This window comes from Pholis gunnellus (genome assembly GCF_910591455.1).
Source record: "Pholis gunnellus genome assembly, chromosome: 10".
Classification (NCBI taxonomy): Eukaryota; Metazoa; Chordata; class Actinopteri; order Perciformes; family Pholidae; genus Pholis; species Pholis gunnellus.
Window position 1 is genome coordinate 22,253,866 of NC_136537.1, and position 13,229 is coordinate 22,267,094.

The 13,229-nt window shown below is 41.4% G+C and overlaps 1 protein-coding gene across 1 annotated transcript in view; it reads right to left on the reverse strand.

Moving 5' to 3' along the window:
* Positions 1 to 11,402, reverse strand: part of LOC306702275 (LIM and calponin homology domains-containing protein 1-like) — a 31,875-nt gene extending 20,473 nt beyond the window's left edge. The window contains exons 1-4 of the mRNA XM_079167852.1: positions 11,399 to 11,402; positions 8,216 to 8,326; positions 6,361 to 6,559; positions 1,942 to 2,200 (exon numbers count right to left, since the gene is read on the reverse strand). Of these exons, the coding sequence (XP_079023978.1) occupies positions 1,942 to 2,200; positions 6,361 to 6,559; positions 8,216 to 8,224 (467 nt within the window). The 5' untranslated portion in view covers positions 8,225 to 8,326; positions 11,399 to 11,402. The remainder of the gene's footprint in view (positions 1 to 1,941; positions 2,201 to 6,360; positions 6,560 to 8,215; positions 8,327 to 11,398) is intronic.
* Positions 11,403 to 13,229: the final 1,827 nt, after the last annotated feature.

Below are 13,229 nucleotides of genomic sequence, written 5' to 3' on the forward strand. Positions count from 1 at the left end.
AACAATTTAAAATTCTATAAGGAAATCTATTATCTTTTAGATTTGGTTGATTTAGAGGAAATGTGAATCAGAACTGTGTCAAATGGAATTGGGAAGCTGATTTGGGGCATTATGAAAAACATGAATCGAGGTGAAGACCTTTGCTCAGAGGTGACCATCAGGTGAGTGACAGTCTCCGAGGGGGGCTCTGCATGGGGCAGGGGCTCACTGCTCCTCCTCACGCCCGCCGCATAGATCTTTATGCAAGGTGTGGAAGCAGTCTGCTCCCCTTCCTCCTCGTCCTTTTTAGTCTGGGTCACCGTCTGAATCTGTATCTGGGGTTCGAGGGGCGGGCTGGGAGACTCTCCAGGTGGGTCGTCTAAGCTAGGGACCTCATTTGGACTGTTACATCGCCCATTCACACACACACACACACACACACACACACACACACACACACACACACACAGGAGAAGGATGACGTAGTGACATTGGAGCAGAATTAGCAGCAATGACCACAACATGGTGGACACGAGACAGGGAACACACAGATGTGGGGAAAAATGAGGTTCACACACAAGACGTAGAAGGGAGGCAAGAGGGGAAACACCATGATGGACGCAAAGGAAGGAGATAAAAAAAAAAAAAAGAACAGTAATGCAAAATCATGAATACATGCGTACAACATGTTCTGTAACACGATGGATGAAGTCAACAACAGGGAGAATGAAAGACAGATTAACACACAATGGGTGTTACACACAGGAACAATTCTCTCTCACACACACACACACTCGCAGAACTTTATCAAAATGTAAACACACTTGGGTAACTGTTAGATTATATCTTCGATCTCCTGCTGCTGCTAAAGCTAAATAATGCTACGACCAAACATTATCCTTCAAAAACTACTTCTAGTCAAATCCTGACACTCTCCGACACACACACACACACACACACACACACACACACACACACACACACACACACACACACACACACACACACACACACACACACACACACACACACACACACACACACACACACACACCAAAGCACATTAAGGAATCCACTAAACCAGCAGAAATCTGAACCTTCTACAGTGAGAGCCATGATAAAACCAGCGCTCTTGACGTGCCAAACCAATAACTGCCAATAAGACCGTCAGACTTTAATCTGCCTCGTCTATGCAACATATTTCACACTTTCGCTTCGATCAGAGTCAGAGCCAATGAAAACGCACATCTGGCCTCCATCAGCATCTCTCATATGTCTACTACTGGGCAGAGAACAATAATCAACTGTTTAAACATTCATCTGTAATTTGCCACGAGTGACATCTTCTCCTGCAAAATGATTGAACATTACAGAATTTACCAAAGAAAGATGCTGGTTCGTATTAGACATCATGAAGAATAAACAACATATGATTTTGATATCCTTCATGGTCTACTCCCAGAATAATAAATTCCATTGTGTCTGTAATAATACATTTAATTCACCAAACTTGCACGAAGGAGACTAGATCATCATTTAGTATTGCAGCACATTTTCTGGACAAACTGCATTTTCAGCTACAAGCACACATTTGTTCAATTCTCTGACAGAAACAAAGAAGTTTTAAAAGATTTTTAAATCCAGCAAATCCATTTCAAGCTAAAACAAGGACCTTCCCCACTTTGTATAGTATTAATAATCACAGTTGCTTTAGACAAATACAAAAACAAACCTAGAATATTTAAAGCTCCTATGTAAAATGTATTATATTACATATTGTATCATGTAAAGTGGTTAAATGTTTCAGTCACAGACTTTCATCATTAAACCATAATATTGAGATCAGTTGCTTTACACTTCCGTTATCATCAATACTTGATTTAAACCCTAATTCTCAGATTAAAGCTCTGCTTGCGATTCTTCCCTCCTAATTGTAAATAGAGTCTAAACAGTGAGACTCACCTGAAAGGTCTGTCTCCGGCTACAGGTGAAGTCGCAGTACTCCAACTCTTGCGCGCTCCGTCCTCTTTATCGCTCCTCTTCTTGCGGAGCGGCGTGGGCACGTAGCCGCTCTGGTTGCTCCTGTTGGGCAGGTACTGGTTGAAGGGCATGGCGGTCCGCGGCTCGCTGACGGACGTCCGCCGCGCCGACATGTCATCCTTACGGACGTCTGGCATCTTCCTGTTGGGGGGGCCGTCGGACTCAGAGTCACTGCCGTGGCCTGTGGGGAAGAGGAGGATGTTAATTTAGAGATGTAGGGAAGGAGATTTACATTCTATGTGCTTTGCTATTATTACTGGAAAACATGACTCAAAAAGATGTGGCATTGTATTCTTGGGCTGTAAGTTTTGTTCGGATTCATAAGAGATTGAAAATGTAACAAAACAGAGATTTATCAAACAGCAAATTGCCCATTTAAATGTTAACTCATATGGTTATTACACTTCCATATACATACAACAATGTCTCTCATATGTTCTATTAACCTTCTGAATGATCATTTGTGGTAAAAAGAAAACCACAAAAGAGACAAACAATATAAATAAAAATAAAAATATAATTTCCACTTCCCCCAGTGTCGTTACGTCATATAAGCTGACGTAACATTAAAGTGCTGTTCCAGTGATATCATATGCAGTGCACTCCAGTAACATAAATCAACCCCAAGCGGGTTGACGGCCTGTTTTTATGAAACAAAGCAAGTAACATAAATCATCAGGAAATGTGTATTGTGCAGCTCCTGCAGTCTAAATTCTAGCCTGCAGTTCGGAAGAATTCACTTAGAATGCCGCAGAGTCTGTCTGGATCCCATCTGAAAAAACATCGTTAGCTCTTTCATGTCGGAGGCAACACCTGGTGCTCCAGAAGTGCATCGCTCAAGGACGTCTTAAATTCCTCCGCAAGATGTGAGATGCACACAAAAAAAAGGAGTAATGAGGAGAAATCCCATTGATGTACTGTTGCCAGCATACCAGTCATTCCATCTTCATTCAGTTGTTTTTTTGCTAACCCTAATTCAACATTTGGAAACTGCAGGTAATGGATACCTGCAGCCCTGATTTACCCAAGGTCTCTCAGAATTCCTCTCCCAAGATGTTCAGCACATGTGCTACTGGAGTTCCCCTCCCTCTGGATGAGTGCTTACTCAATCTATGCCCTCTGAATTCATGACTTAATGTATACGGTTTTCCAAGTATAAACCCACAATTTCAACCAGATCTAAAGCGTGAAATCTTCCCCTATTGCTGAACCGAAACAAGTGGATGCAGCTGCGGCTCTCAGTGGAAACAAATGTCCCATTTTGCAGTTGTAAAAAAAACTCCCTTTTCTATCAATAGACTTCATTTTATGTGGTCTAAAAGATTGACAGATCGAGGTCCAAAAGAGGCCTTGAGGTATCTGCACTTCCAACAGTGAGTGGTTCAATTATGACCCTTCTTAGCTCATCAATTGGAAACAGGAGCGACTCTACCATCCAAGTCTATCCAAAAAGCAACATGTGTCTTTACGGGACGATCTGCTCGCTCTGCACATCTGGGAACACTGAAGCTTGAGGGAGTGTTTGTGATGGGTCAGTGCCACACTGTACCAGAGCTTCACAGAAACATATTTACGTCAATAACCATCAACATGCAGTAACGCCACAAGAAGTGTAAAAGCCATGAGGTCCAGTTCAATATGCGCTACAGTAACTGGGAAGCAGAAACAGAATTACAAATGAAGAGTGATAGGGATTCCCTTTAACTTCTTATAGTATTAAAGTCAAATAAATGATGACACTTTCTGGGACAGTATTCATGCTTTTTTTCCAATTTCTCCCATTAAATGACACAGATCCTTCTCGGCAAAAGTCTAGAAGGAGTTTTGAATACTGACCTCTTGAAAAAGTGTCCAGACTAATTGAACAGTTCATTTAGGATCCAATTCCCGGATAATTGTTAAGCTACGAAGCTAAGAAATCTCTTTGCGTAACTTTTAGCTTATTATTAGTAAAGAACAATGTAGAAGACGACATGTAGGAAGCCTCTTTCTCCCTTTAAGACATTGATGACATTGGTTAATGTGCTCTGTACGACGCCTAGGAGTATCTACTTCTCTTTAGAGATGTCATTTGAGCAAAATGTTCAAGTTAAACATTAGAATTAAAAAAAATAAAGTGTAAACGTAAGTAAGCGTCATGTTTTTTTTGATTGTAGCTAAAGGTTTTGAATATTAGACTACGACTAAAAGCTGAAGCGATTCTTTCTTCTCAGCAGACAGAATAATAGAGATCTTTGAGAATGTACCCATAACTTCTTAATTACTTGGAAATGTTGAAAGCTCAAACTAATTAGATACAATATGGGATAAGAAAGATTCAAATTCTAGATAGCCATCAACCAACCCAACCTTCGTCAGACGCGGGAGCACAGAAGACAACTCGTTCAATTCACTTTAAACTTCAAGCAACTCAACTGAAATGTGATGAAATGCTTCTTCATTATTATTCTGTGTGTGCAGCAGTAAACTCATATAGATATGGTAGCTAGGCATGAAGGCACACGATGTAGCAGTAGCATGGAAACATTTTACAGACTGGATATCTGGTACTTTAGAAAACCTGTGCGATGGGCAATTTCTTATTTAAAAAACAACTGAAAATGGTGTCAATGATATCACTCTGTTTATTATTTCAAACAGTCTTTGAATAGCACTGGGTGTTGTCCTGCACAGAGAGAAAGAGAGGAGGACAAAGTGTCTCATTTATCAACACCGTATCCACCCACAAAACCCGGCCCAAACAAAAGAGCATCTGCAATATTGCATTGAGTTTGAATAAAGATTCGTCTCCCTGTCTCCCAATTACTGTCCGGGTGAAGTCAGTTTACAGAGCTGAACAGTGAAAGGCTTTGTCTAAAAAAACCCAAAAAGGTCAGGCTGACTCAACTTTGTGTGCATGTGAATAAATAGATGCTCTTGTTCTGGGTCTACTTAAAGCATTGTTATCCTATTATCACTTGTCTAGTGTGTGCCTTCTGGGTCTGATCTGCACACTGACGGTATGTTACCAACAGCTCAGATTTGTTGCTCTTGGTCTTGACTTACTAACTGACAGATGAGTCTCTTTGTATTCATGTGTGATGATGTTAGTCCCCGCAGTAGCAATTTCACACAATGAGATGTATAAATGTATAAAAATGACCACATGAAACTTTACAACCACAAACTAGAGACCGAGGGCATTCAGAGGATTTTTTCCTGGGTATACTGACAATAAAATGCTCACTATCCGATCAGAAGAAAATGTATTTCTTGCAGAAATCTCCAAATGTCAAAAGGTTTTGATGCCAAATTACATCATGGATTTTTCTATGATGTTCCTCGAGGTCTTGGTGTCTGAATGCTGCGTTTTGGAGGGATTACGGTTAACAATTTGGTGAATCTTTCCAGAATGACAGAGCACGATGCTTTGCTTACGAGCAGCTTGACAATGTGACTAATCAGCTGTGGGTTACACGCGTTGGTGGCTTGTGGCCTATTGAGAAGAAAACTTTCTCTCAAACAGCTGCGATGCATTTCTCCGGATTGTTCAACATAATTCAAAAATGTGACCGTTAAATGGCCGTCATTTTGGATGATTAGATTTGCCATTGATGTAAAGCTACAATTAGTTCCTGTTATCTAAAACTATAAAGATATTTTCTCTGTTTTAAACAGTAGATATTTGAATCTGATTATTCCCTCTTATTTCTGAGAAGCAAACATTAACATCCAGCGAGGTTTTTAGTTAGTTAGTTCCTTTGTACTCAGACAGGATGATGGCCGCGCTCTGTGTTCTCTCACATGCACTTCAGACACGAAACGAACATTAAGCTTTGTGACGACTTCTGTAATCTTTTATAGGCGGTCATTAAAATTCAAAAAGGGTCACATTCAAATAAAGTTGAGCAATGAACAGCTTTCAATGACGACACATGGTCGACTTGGCATTTTAAAAGTACTTAAATGCAGCCAAACCATTTTTAACACCATTTTTGACTTCAGCACAAAGAATAAAACTTATTGGCAAATGTCTGCAGTTCATGTGTGTCTAACACTAGGTTTAAGTGCTATGCTACCATTTTGGATGCATTAAATTACATATGCCAACATGTGGTTATCTTACACTTATAAACAAAACAATAGATAAAGATTAAAACATGGAATCAGATCTCTCTGTTCTGTAGCTTTGTGTGTGTTATCTTAAAGGAGGTACAACCACCTGAGAACACTGAAACTTGAAGGAAAAACTAGAGAAGAAAGTGAAGAAGTTAAAGTGAGAAATACCAAACTAACTCATACAACCTTTATGTAATTGGTGAGTATGACTGTAAAGTGTGTGACGAGTAGTCCAGTTCTTACCATCACTGCTGCCGCGGGTGACCAGGACGTCCGGCGACGGGGTCTGTCGTGAGCGTGAGCCGAAGGAGTCCAGGCTGTCGAAGGAGTCCTCGCGGCCGTGGCGCGGCGGGGAGAGAGAGTCGCTGCGCTCGGAGTCCCAGCAGTCGATGTAGCCACTGTCCCGGATGCTGCGCTTGGGGCTCTCTGCCTCCTCCGCCTCCTGAACATTTAGAAAGACACGCCCACCTTATATCAAATGCATAAATCAGTGTAACATTTGTGTAGACAAAAGAGAGGATGCAGAACATTTCGTGCAAAGTACATCAAGTAAACTTGTGTTGTGTGAAGAGAATTACATTTTTACCAACATCTGAAGATTTTGTTTGTGTTCTGTCCCCTCTAAACATCTCAAGCTGTCCCCTATAAACATCTAGTCTTCTTGCTGTTTGTCCTTTGTCCTCTCTGCATTTTCTCATCAGTTCTTCTGCTCAAATCTCACTCTCTCTTCACCTCAGTGACCCCCCCCCTCTGTCTACAGTTCAAACACGTCTATGCAGCTAATGGGAGGTGGGGAAGGCCTTTCCTGTCTACCAGAAGACTTCCTGTCCCCGACCCCTGGACCGTCTGTTATGTAACTCAGCTGTACTGCCACAGAGATTCTGTCTCACTTATGTCTTTATCTTTCTTTGATAAAGCAGCCGTGACATTCTACAGTAAAGATGCGTTGTATTTAGAGCTAAAAGGGTTTGTTCACTCAAATTACTTACTTCTCTGCGTGCCGCCAAAAATGATATAAATAATGTATAACGTAGATTTAGATAAATGATTAAACGCATGCTTGCCAACGCATTTGCTGCTGTTTTCCTGGACTTTCAATTTCCCTGATTACCCGCCTCCCAATGATAAATTTCAAAATATGGTCATCCGCTATATTTAATGGAAATAGCCCAGCGTCACTGCGGTTTGTGATTGTGGATTTTAAATCCAGCAGGCTACTTATTACACATATTTGTCAGTTGTGTCTAAACAGGGATTTAATGTGATTAGCAGACACACACACACACACACACAGACACGCACAGAGAGATTAGCTCTGCAGAAAAGAGCAGAGGAGCAGAATTGCTTGTTGACTGGAGCGGAGTAATGCTCTTCTGTGGTGAGGAGCCAGGCCTCTGCTCACGTGACTATTGACATAACGGATCCAGCGTTAGTCGGGCGAAAGAGGGAGATCTCTAAATCTGGACAAATAAATCCAAACCCATCTGATGGCTACATACTACCTGTAGAAAGCGAGGCGGTATATATAGATTTTTTTTTTGTTCCTAATTTGAGTGAACGGATCCTTTAACTGATGCATTTATCCTGAGCAACTAACAGGAAGTGAGCAAATGAAAATGCAGCTGGTTCACACATTCACCTGCTTCTTGCATTACAATCATCATTTAAAAAAAAAAAAAAAAAAAAGGTCCAGTTTCCATTTCATAGGCATTAGAAGTGAAATGTTAACTGCCAAAGTCCTTTTTTAATACATGCAACTGAAGTGCTTTCCATGATTTCCAAATCTCATTTTATTATCAATCTGTTTTTTGTTTTATAGAAACGTGGCTTTGTTTTGGTCAGAGGCAACTTGGGAACATCTGGGTGGGGTTATACACTGTCAGATGATTTCTGAGAAGTCCGTGTACATTTTACAAATTTGCACTGATGTGATATTCTGCAAACAGTAAAAGGACAGCCTCTCTCTCCCCCTTATACCAGCAGCAGTTGCTAAGAGATTTCTAATGAAACATCTACTGACGAAATAGTCCCTGTGCTTTAGATTTAGATTCTTATGCTATTTCTAGGCCTGGTCATTACTAAACAGGACTGGGCAAACCTTTCGCATCTGTGACAGCAGGCCCTCAAACTCTTTCAGGTCCAGCGTGGGACCGTTGTAGGAGGTACAGCCGTTGGCAGCACGACCCAACCAGTAGAGGGTGATTAGAACCTAAAGAGGAAAGAATCAGACAAGACGATGAGATGACACTTTGTTTGTAAAGAAAACAAAAGTACAACAGTCCTTCTCAGTGCCAAGTGAAAACAATGACAAGATAGTTTATTTTCAATCAGAGTGAGGTTTCATTCACTATAACTTCTTGCACAGATTTATTAAAAATAAAAGATAATAACACATGCTTCAGATGTCATCATATTCATGAAAAACTAACAAACAACAGAAACAACAGAAATGCAGGTCGTCCAGCGATCCTGAATTCAAGTTCCTCACTTCAGACAAAAGTCTTCAAAACAAGACTGTCAAGACTAAACATGTCATTCAAGGTACACTGAGCCAATATGTCTGAAGTCTGAGTTAGCTATTTCAGACCAATGCTTGCCACTAAATGAGTAACATTGCAAAACTGTAACTGTGTAAATGTTTTTCTGAAGAAAGTTGTGCAATTCAGTCACGTAAACATACTAAATGTACACGTAGCAATGCAGGCCAACGTATGAAACCTTGAAGGAAAGTAAAAAGTGCACAAAGCAAACACTAGAAATCACTCTCCACTTTGTTCATTTCTGTTTTCTCCCTACAAAAGCAATACCAACTTGTTTTCTGGCTATTGCAGTCCAGCCTCCTCCAAAGAAGTTACATGTGGGCCTCCTGCACAAACACGACCAGACTGAGCCATTGTTCCGACCCTGGAACCAGTCACGGGCACTTTTCCTGCTAGAATACAGCGTCCCTTCAGGGGTCACAGTGATGTATAGTTGCCTGTTAGCTATCTTAGTGCATAAATTACCAGGTCAATCTCATCTCCTTTCAACACAGTAACCTTGTAAAATAAGTAGCTGAAGGAGGACGCGCACCTGCTTCTTGCTTGTAACTTAACGTCCTGAAGTTTTGCTGAGGAAGTGAAGCTTACAGCATTCAGAGGAACTCCCTTCGGAGTCAGCTTGATGTCTAAAATGCAGACTGTACGGATTGGCTGGAGCCACAGGGAGATCACACAGAGCTGCACCTTTCGCACTGTTGGCCAAGTCTTCCGCGCTATATTTACTGTGTCCATGTCAACCGGCGCTCTGCAGGGACTGCTTTGATAAGAAAGCTCAGCATGGCTTAATGTGTTTATTTCAGTGGTACTGTCAGTGTAAACAGCCTCTCCGCCGCCGTTCAAACACACTTGGAGGAAGAATAATGGAACTGTCCTGCTGTTTAGAAGAAGCACACAGTCTTTCCTGTGTGTTATTGTGTCCATTCCTGAGTGGAAATCCATCTTTTTAGCCCCAAGTAGAGAATCAGCCTGACAAAGATACAAATCTACAGCAGGGAAGGATACATATTTAGCCCAAGGACACTTCAAAAGAGTGGACACCAGATCACCGGGGATAACCAGAAGCCTTTTTAAACGTAGATCTAAACTACTGGTACAAGTTTTGCAGTTATGGCATTTGTCGTATATTAGAAGCACAGGATTTTTCATCTTGCTTCCTCACAGAGTGCCATTAAACTACAAGTAGTAGTGCTAAATCAAGACTGCAACCGCTGTGGTTATGCTTCATTATCTGCACACTTTAGGACCCTGAGCAGCAGACTTTATTGCTTCTGTGTCACCAATACAACGCTAATATCTGTGCCAGCTCCCACTGGAAGTGGGTCAGCCCTAAATGTGTTTCAGCTGCTTACTAGTATGCTATCAACTCCATATTGATCCCAACTGAACAAACTGAATGGGAGAAAATTCCACAACTGTGCCCTGCATGATTCAGACATGCTGCACTAAACCTTCAACAAACAACTGCACAAAAACCGAAACTTGGACACGAGCACCAGGCTAGAGTAGTTCAAAGAAAACATGTCAGAAATGTAAACGGCGGGCCTGACAGTGAAGTAGTGCACAGTGTCACACGCTTCAGTTTCAGCAGCTGTCTGGTCTGGCAGCTGTGGAAAGACCTGTCAAAGAGGTTCCATCGAATAACCACAATCACCTCTTTGTTTCACAAACACAATTAAGTGATGCAAACACAAGGGAATGAAGAAACCCCCAAAAATGCACCTACAATCCAAACACATGATGTGCACACAAGCGCTTGCATGCACCATGCACACATCTGCAGACCTGTAGTGGTACATAGAGATACAGATGCTCTAAACTAGTCATCGCAACACACACACACACAGCCCTTCTTGTTCACAACTGCACTGCTAAATGATCGTCTCCAGCTAAATTATCACCCATTCATGCAAGACCCACTTTTTACTTCAACATCCAATCTACCGAACAACACCTTTATCACCAAATCAGCAAATTCTTCTCGGTGCAGTCCCTTCACCTCTCAATATGTGATGTGCTGCAGAGACAGCTGCTATCAAATCCTAGTCCTCAGTCTGCAGGGAACGTCCAAAGCATATCGCGGTAGCAGGTCCCAGCTAAAGCCTTTAGCGGCTGGGAGTTTGTGCTGCAAATGCTGGCTAACGTGGCTGAGAGTCCCTGTGTGTAGTCAGCTGAATGAGCTAGCAGGCCCTCTGCAGCTCGACACAGTTGTACAGTACACAGCAGCATCCCAGAGAGAGAGAGAGAGGGGGAGAGGGAGAGAAAGAGAGAGAGAGGACCTGGTCTGATTGCAGAGTGGGCAGGGCGAGCATTATGTGTTTCTTCTTAAAGCAGCATTAATAGAAAAAGAGAGGAAGGGGCCGAGGTATATTTGAACAGAAACATTTGGACGATGAAAATGGACAATCAGAAAGGGAGACAGAAAAAGAACGACACCGAGAATTGAAATATGCAGAATGTGAAGAAGTAAACTAGAGAGAAGATGCAGATGAAGTACAGAAAAGGGTATTGGTGTTCAAATATTTATGCATTAATGTTATGTTTATAAAATCTTTAAAGTCAGACTAGAAATAGTTAAAGTAGAAGTATTCTAGTAGAATAGTACAGAGCTGGAGCCGACATGACAAAGAGCAGAGTGTGACAACCACAACAAACACACACTGCACCATAAAAACAGTTTACTTCCAAACATACATTTAGCACACAAACAAATGATCCCTCTGTAATCCACAAGTATCACTTACATTCTTGAGCTTTCGGCTGCAGTCGCCTCCCCTGAGAGAAGGAGGAGAGGAGAGAGAGAGAGAGTGAGACATTGCCTTCTGGCATTTTTGAATGAAATATTTTACATTAAAAAAACAGCACACAGCTTTCACACCAACCACACTCCCACAGATCCGTGCAAAACAACAGCAAAAACTAAACTTTTTGAATAAACAGTGCAGCATAGAGGAATCTGAAGTGAGTGTAGCCCACGCAGGGAGAACTAGCACACTCTACATTTGCTTTTCAGGGTGCAGTTTGTTGTTTGGTGATGCATTTATTCATCATTTCCAGCAGTTGTGTTCCCTGGCTGCAGTGTGACCTCAGCCATCTAAAATATAAACTACAATATAAAAAGCAAGAGCGCCTCTAGCTCTACCATTTTGCGCCAGCAGTCATCATTCACAAAGACAAATGCTTCTTCAACAGAGTGAAGACGAGACAGATGTGGTGGCCACATGCTTTGACTGCCAAGTGATCTCTGGGAGGTGAAGTGCAGAAAACACCACATCAGTGGCCACTCAGAGCCACAGACGCTGCCAAAATGAGAAGATGTGGATCTTTGCGGATCACCAGTTGAAGCTATAAATGGGAAGTGGAATGAAGCGTTGGTAAAATTGCCTCAATACACACTTATGTTGTGAAAGAGACACTTCTAGGCTAAGAAAGGGAGACAAAGCAGCACCAGAAAGAGATGTACACACACACACACACACACACACACGGATTATTAGTCTTAACTCAATGAAATCCATCCATCTCTTTTCCTGAACTGTGAGAGTTAACTGTGACAGATCTGTGCAGCTTGAGGAGAGGGCACAATGGCACACATCACACAACAAACACTTCTCAAAATGAAGTAAAGCGATATTAGGGCTGAACAATTAGTCAAAATTGTCCTACTGCAATTTTCTAATCGCAGGAGGCGCAATATTTGTTAAATGTGAGATTTGTGTCAAAATACCATTCAAAATCAAATACCATCAGTCTGAAGGAGCTGTCCTGTCCCACACATTATATTCTACGGACTGAAGAATTGGTTTGGTATGGATTCCCCCAAATATCACATCGTAATTATGTTAATCATCAGGCTTTCAAACTCCTTCAGCGCTAAGTTTTATGTCACAAAGTAAAATAAAGTGTGAACATACATCTTAAAAAGTGTTCTTAATAAGACGGGGTTAAAGATCAGAAGGACCAGTCAGAGTTTCCTGGTCATCCTCAGGCTTCTTCTTGGACTGTGACCAATAAAGTTCCTCATCTGTGCTCAGGCTCATTGGGTTAAATGCTCGGCAACAAAACAAAGTGCTCGCTCAACACCAGCCGAACAGGATATTAATACATTAGAGATGTTTACGTTGAGCTTCTGGAAAGTAGAATTCCAGTTTAACGGGCCCTTACTATGTGTGTGTGTATATATACACTATATATATATATATATATATAGCACTGTAGCTATATCTACAGGGGATCCGAGTAAACACCCAAACAAATCCTGGAAACCAGATAATCTTGTATGGATGCAAAAGAGCTTTTCGGATAATGTACTGCATCACCTTTGTATGGGAAATGTTGCAGAATTGCCTAATATAAAAAAAAATGCAGAACTATAAGAAGTTTAGGTTTCGTTACATGATAACACAATACTGCTGTCAGACAAAAGCCACAACAACGTCTCCTTTATACAATATATGGACATTTGTTTTGGTTCATAACATAGTTTCAACAGTCACAAAGCCCAACTCACTCAATAGATAAGTAAGGGATACCCAGATTGCAGTTGGGTGGGTTTTCCATGACAGTGGTGACCTG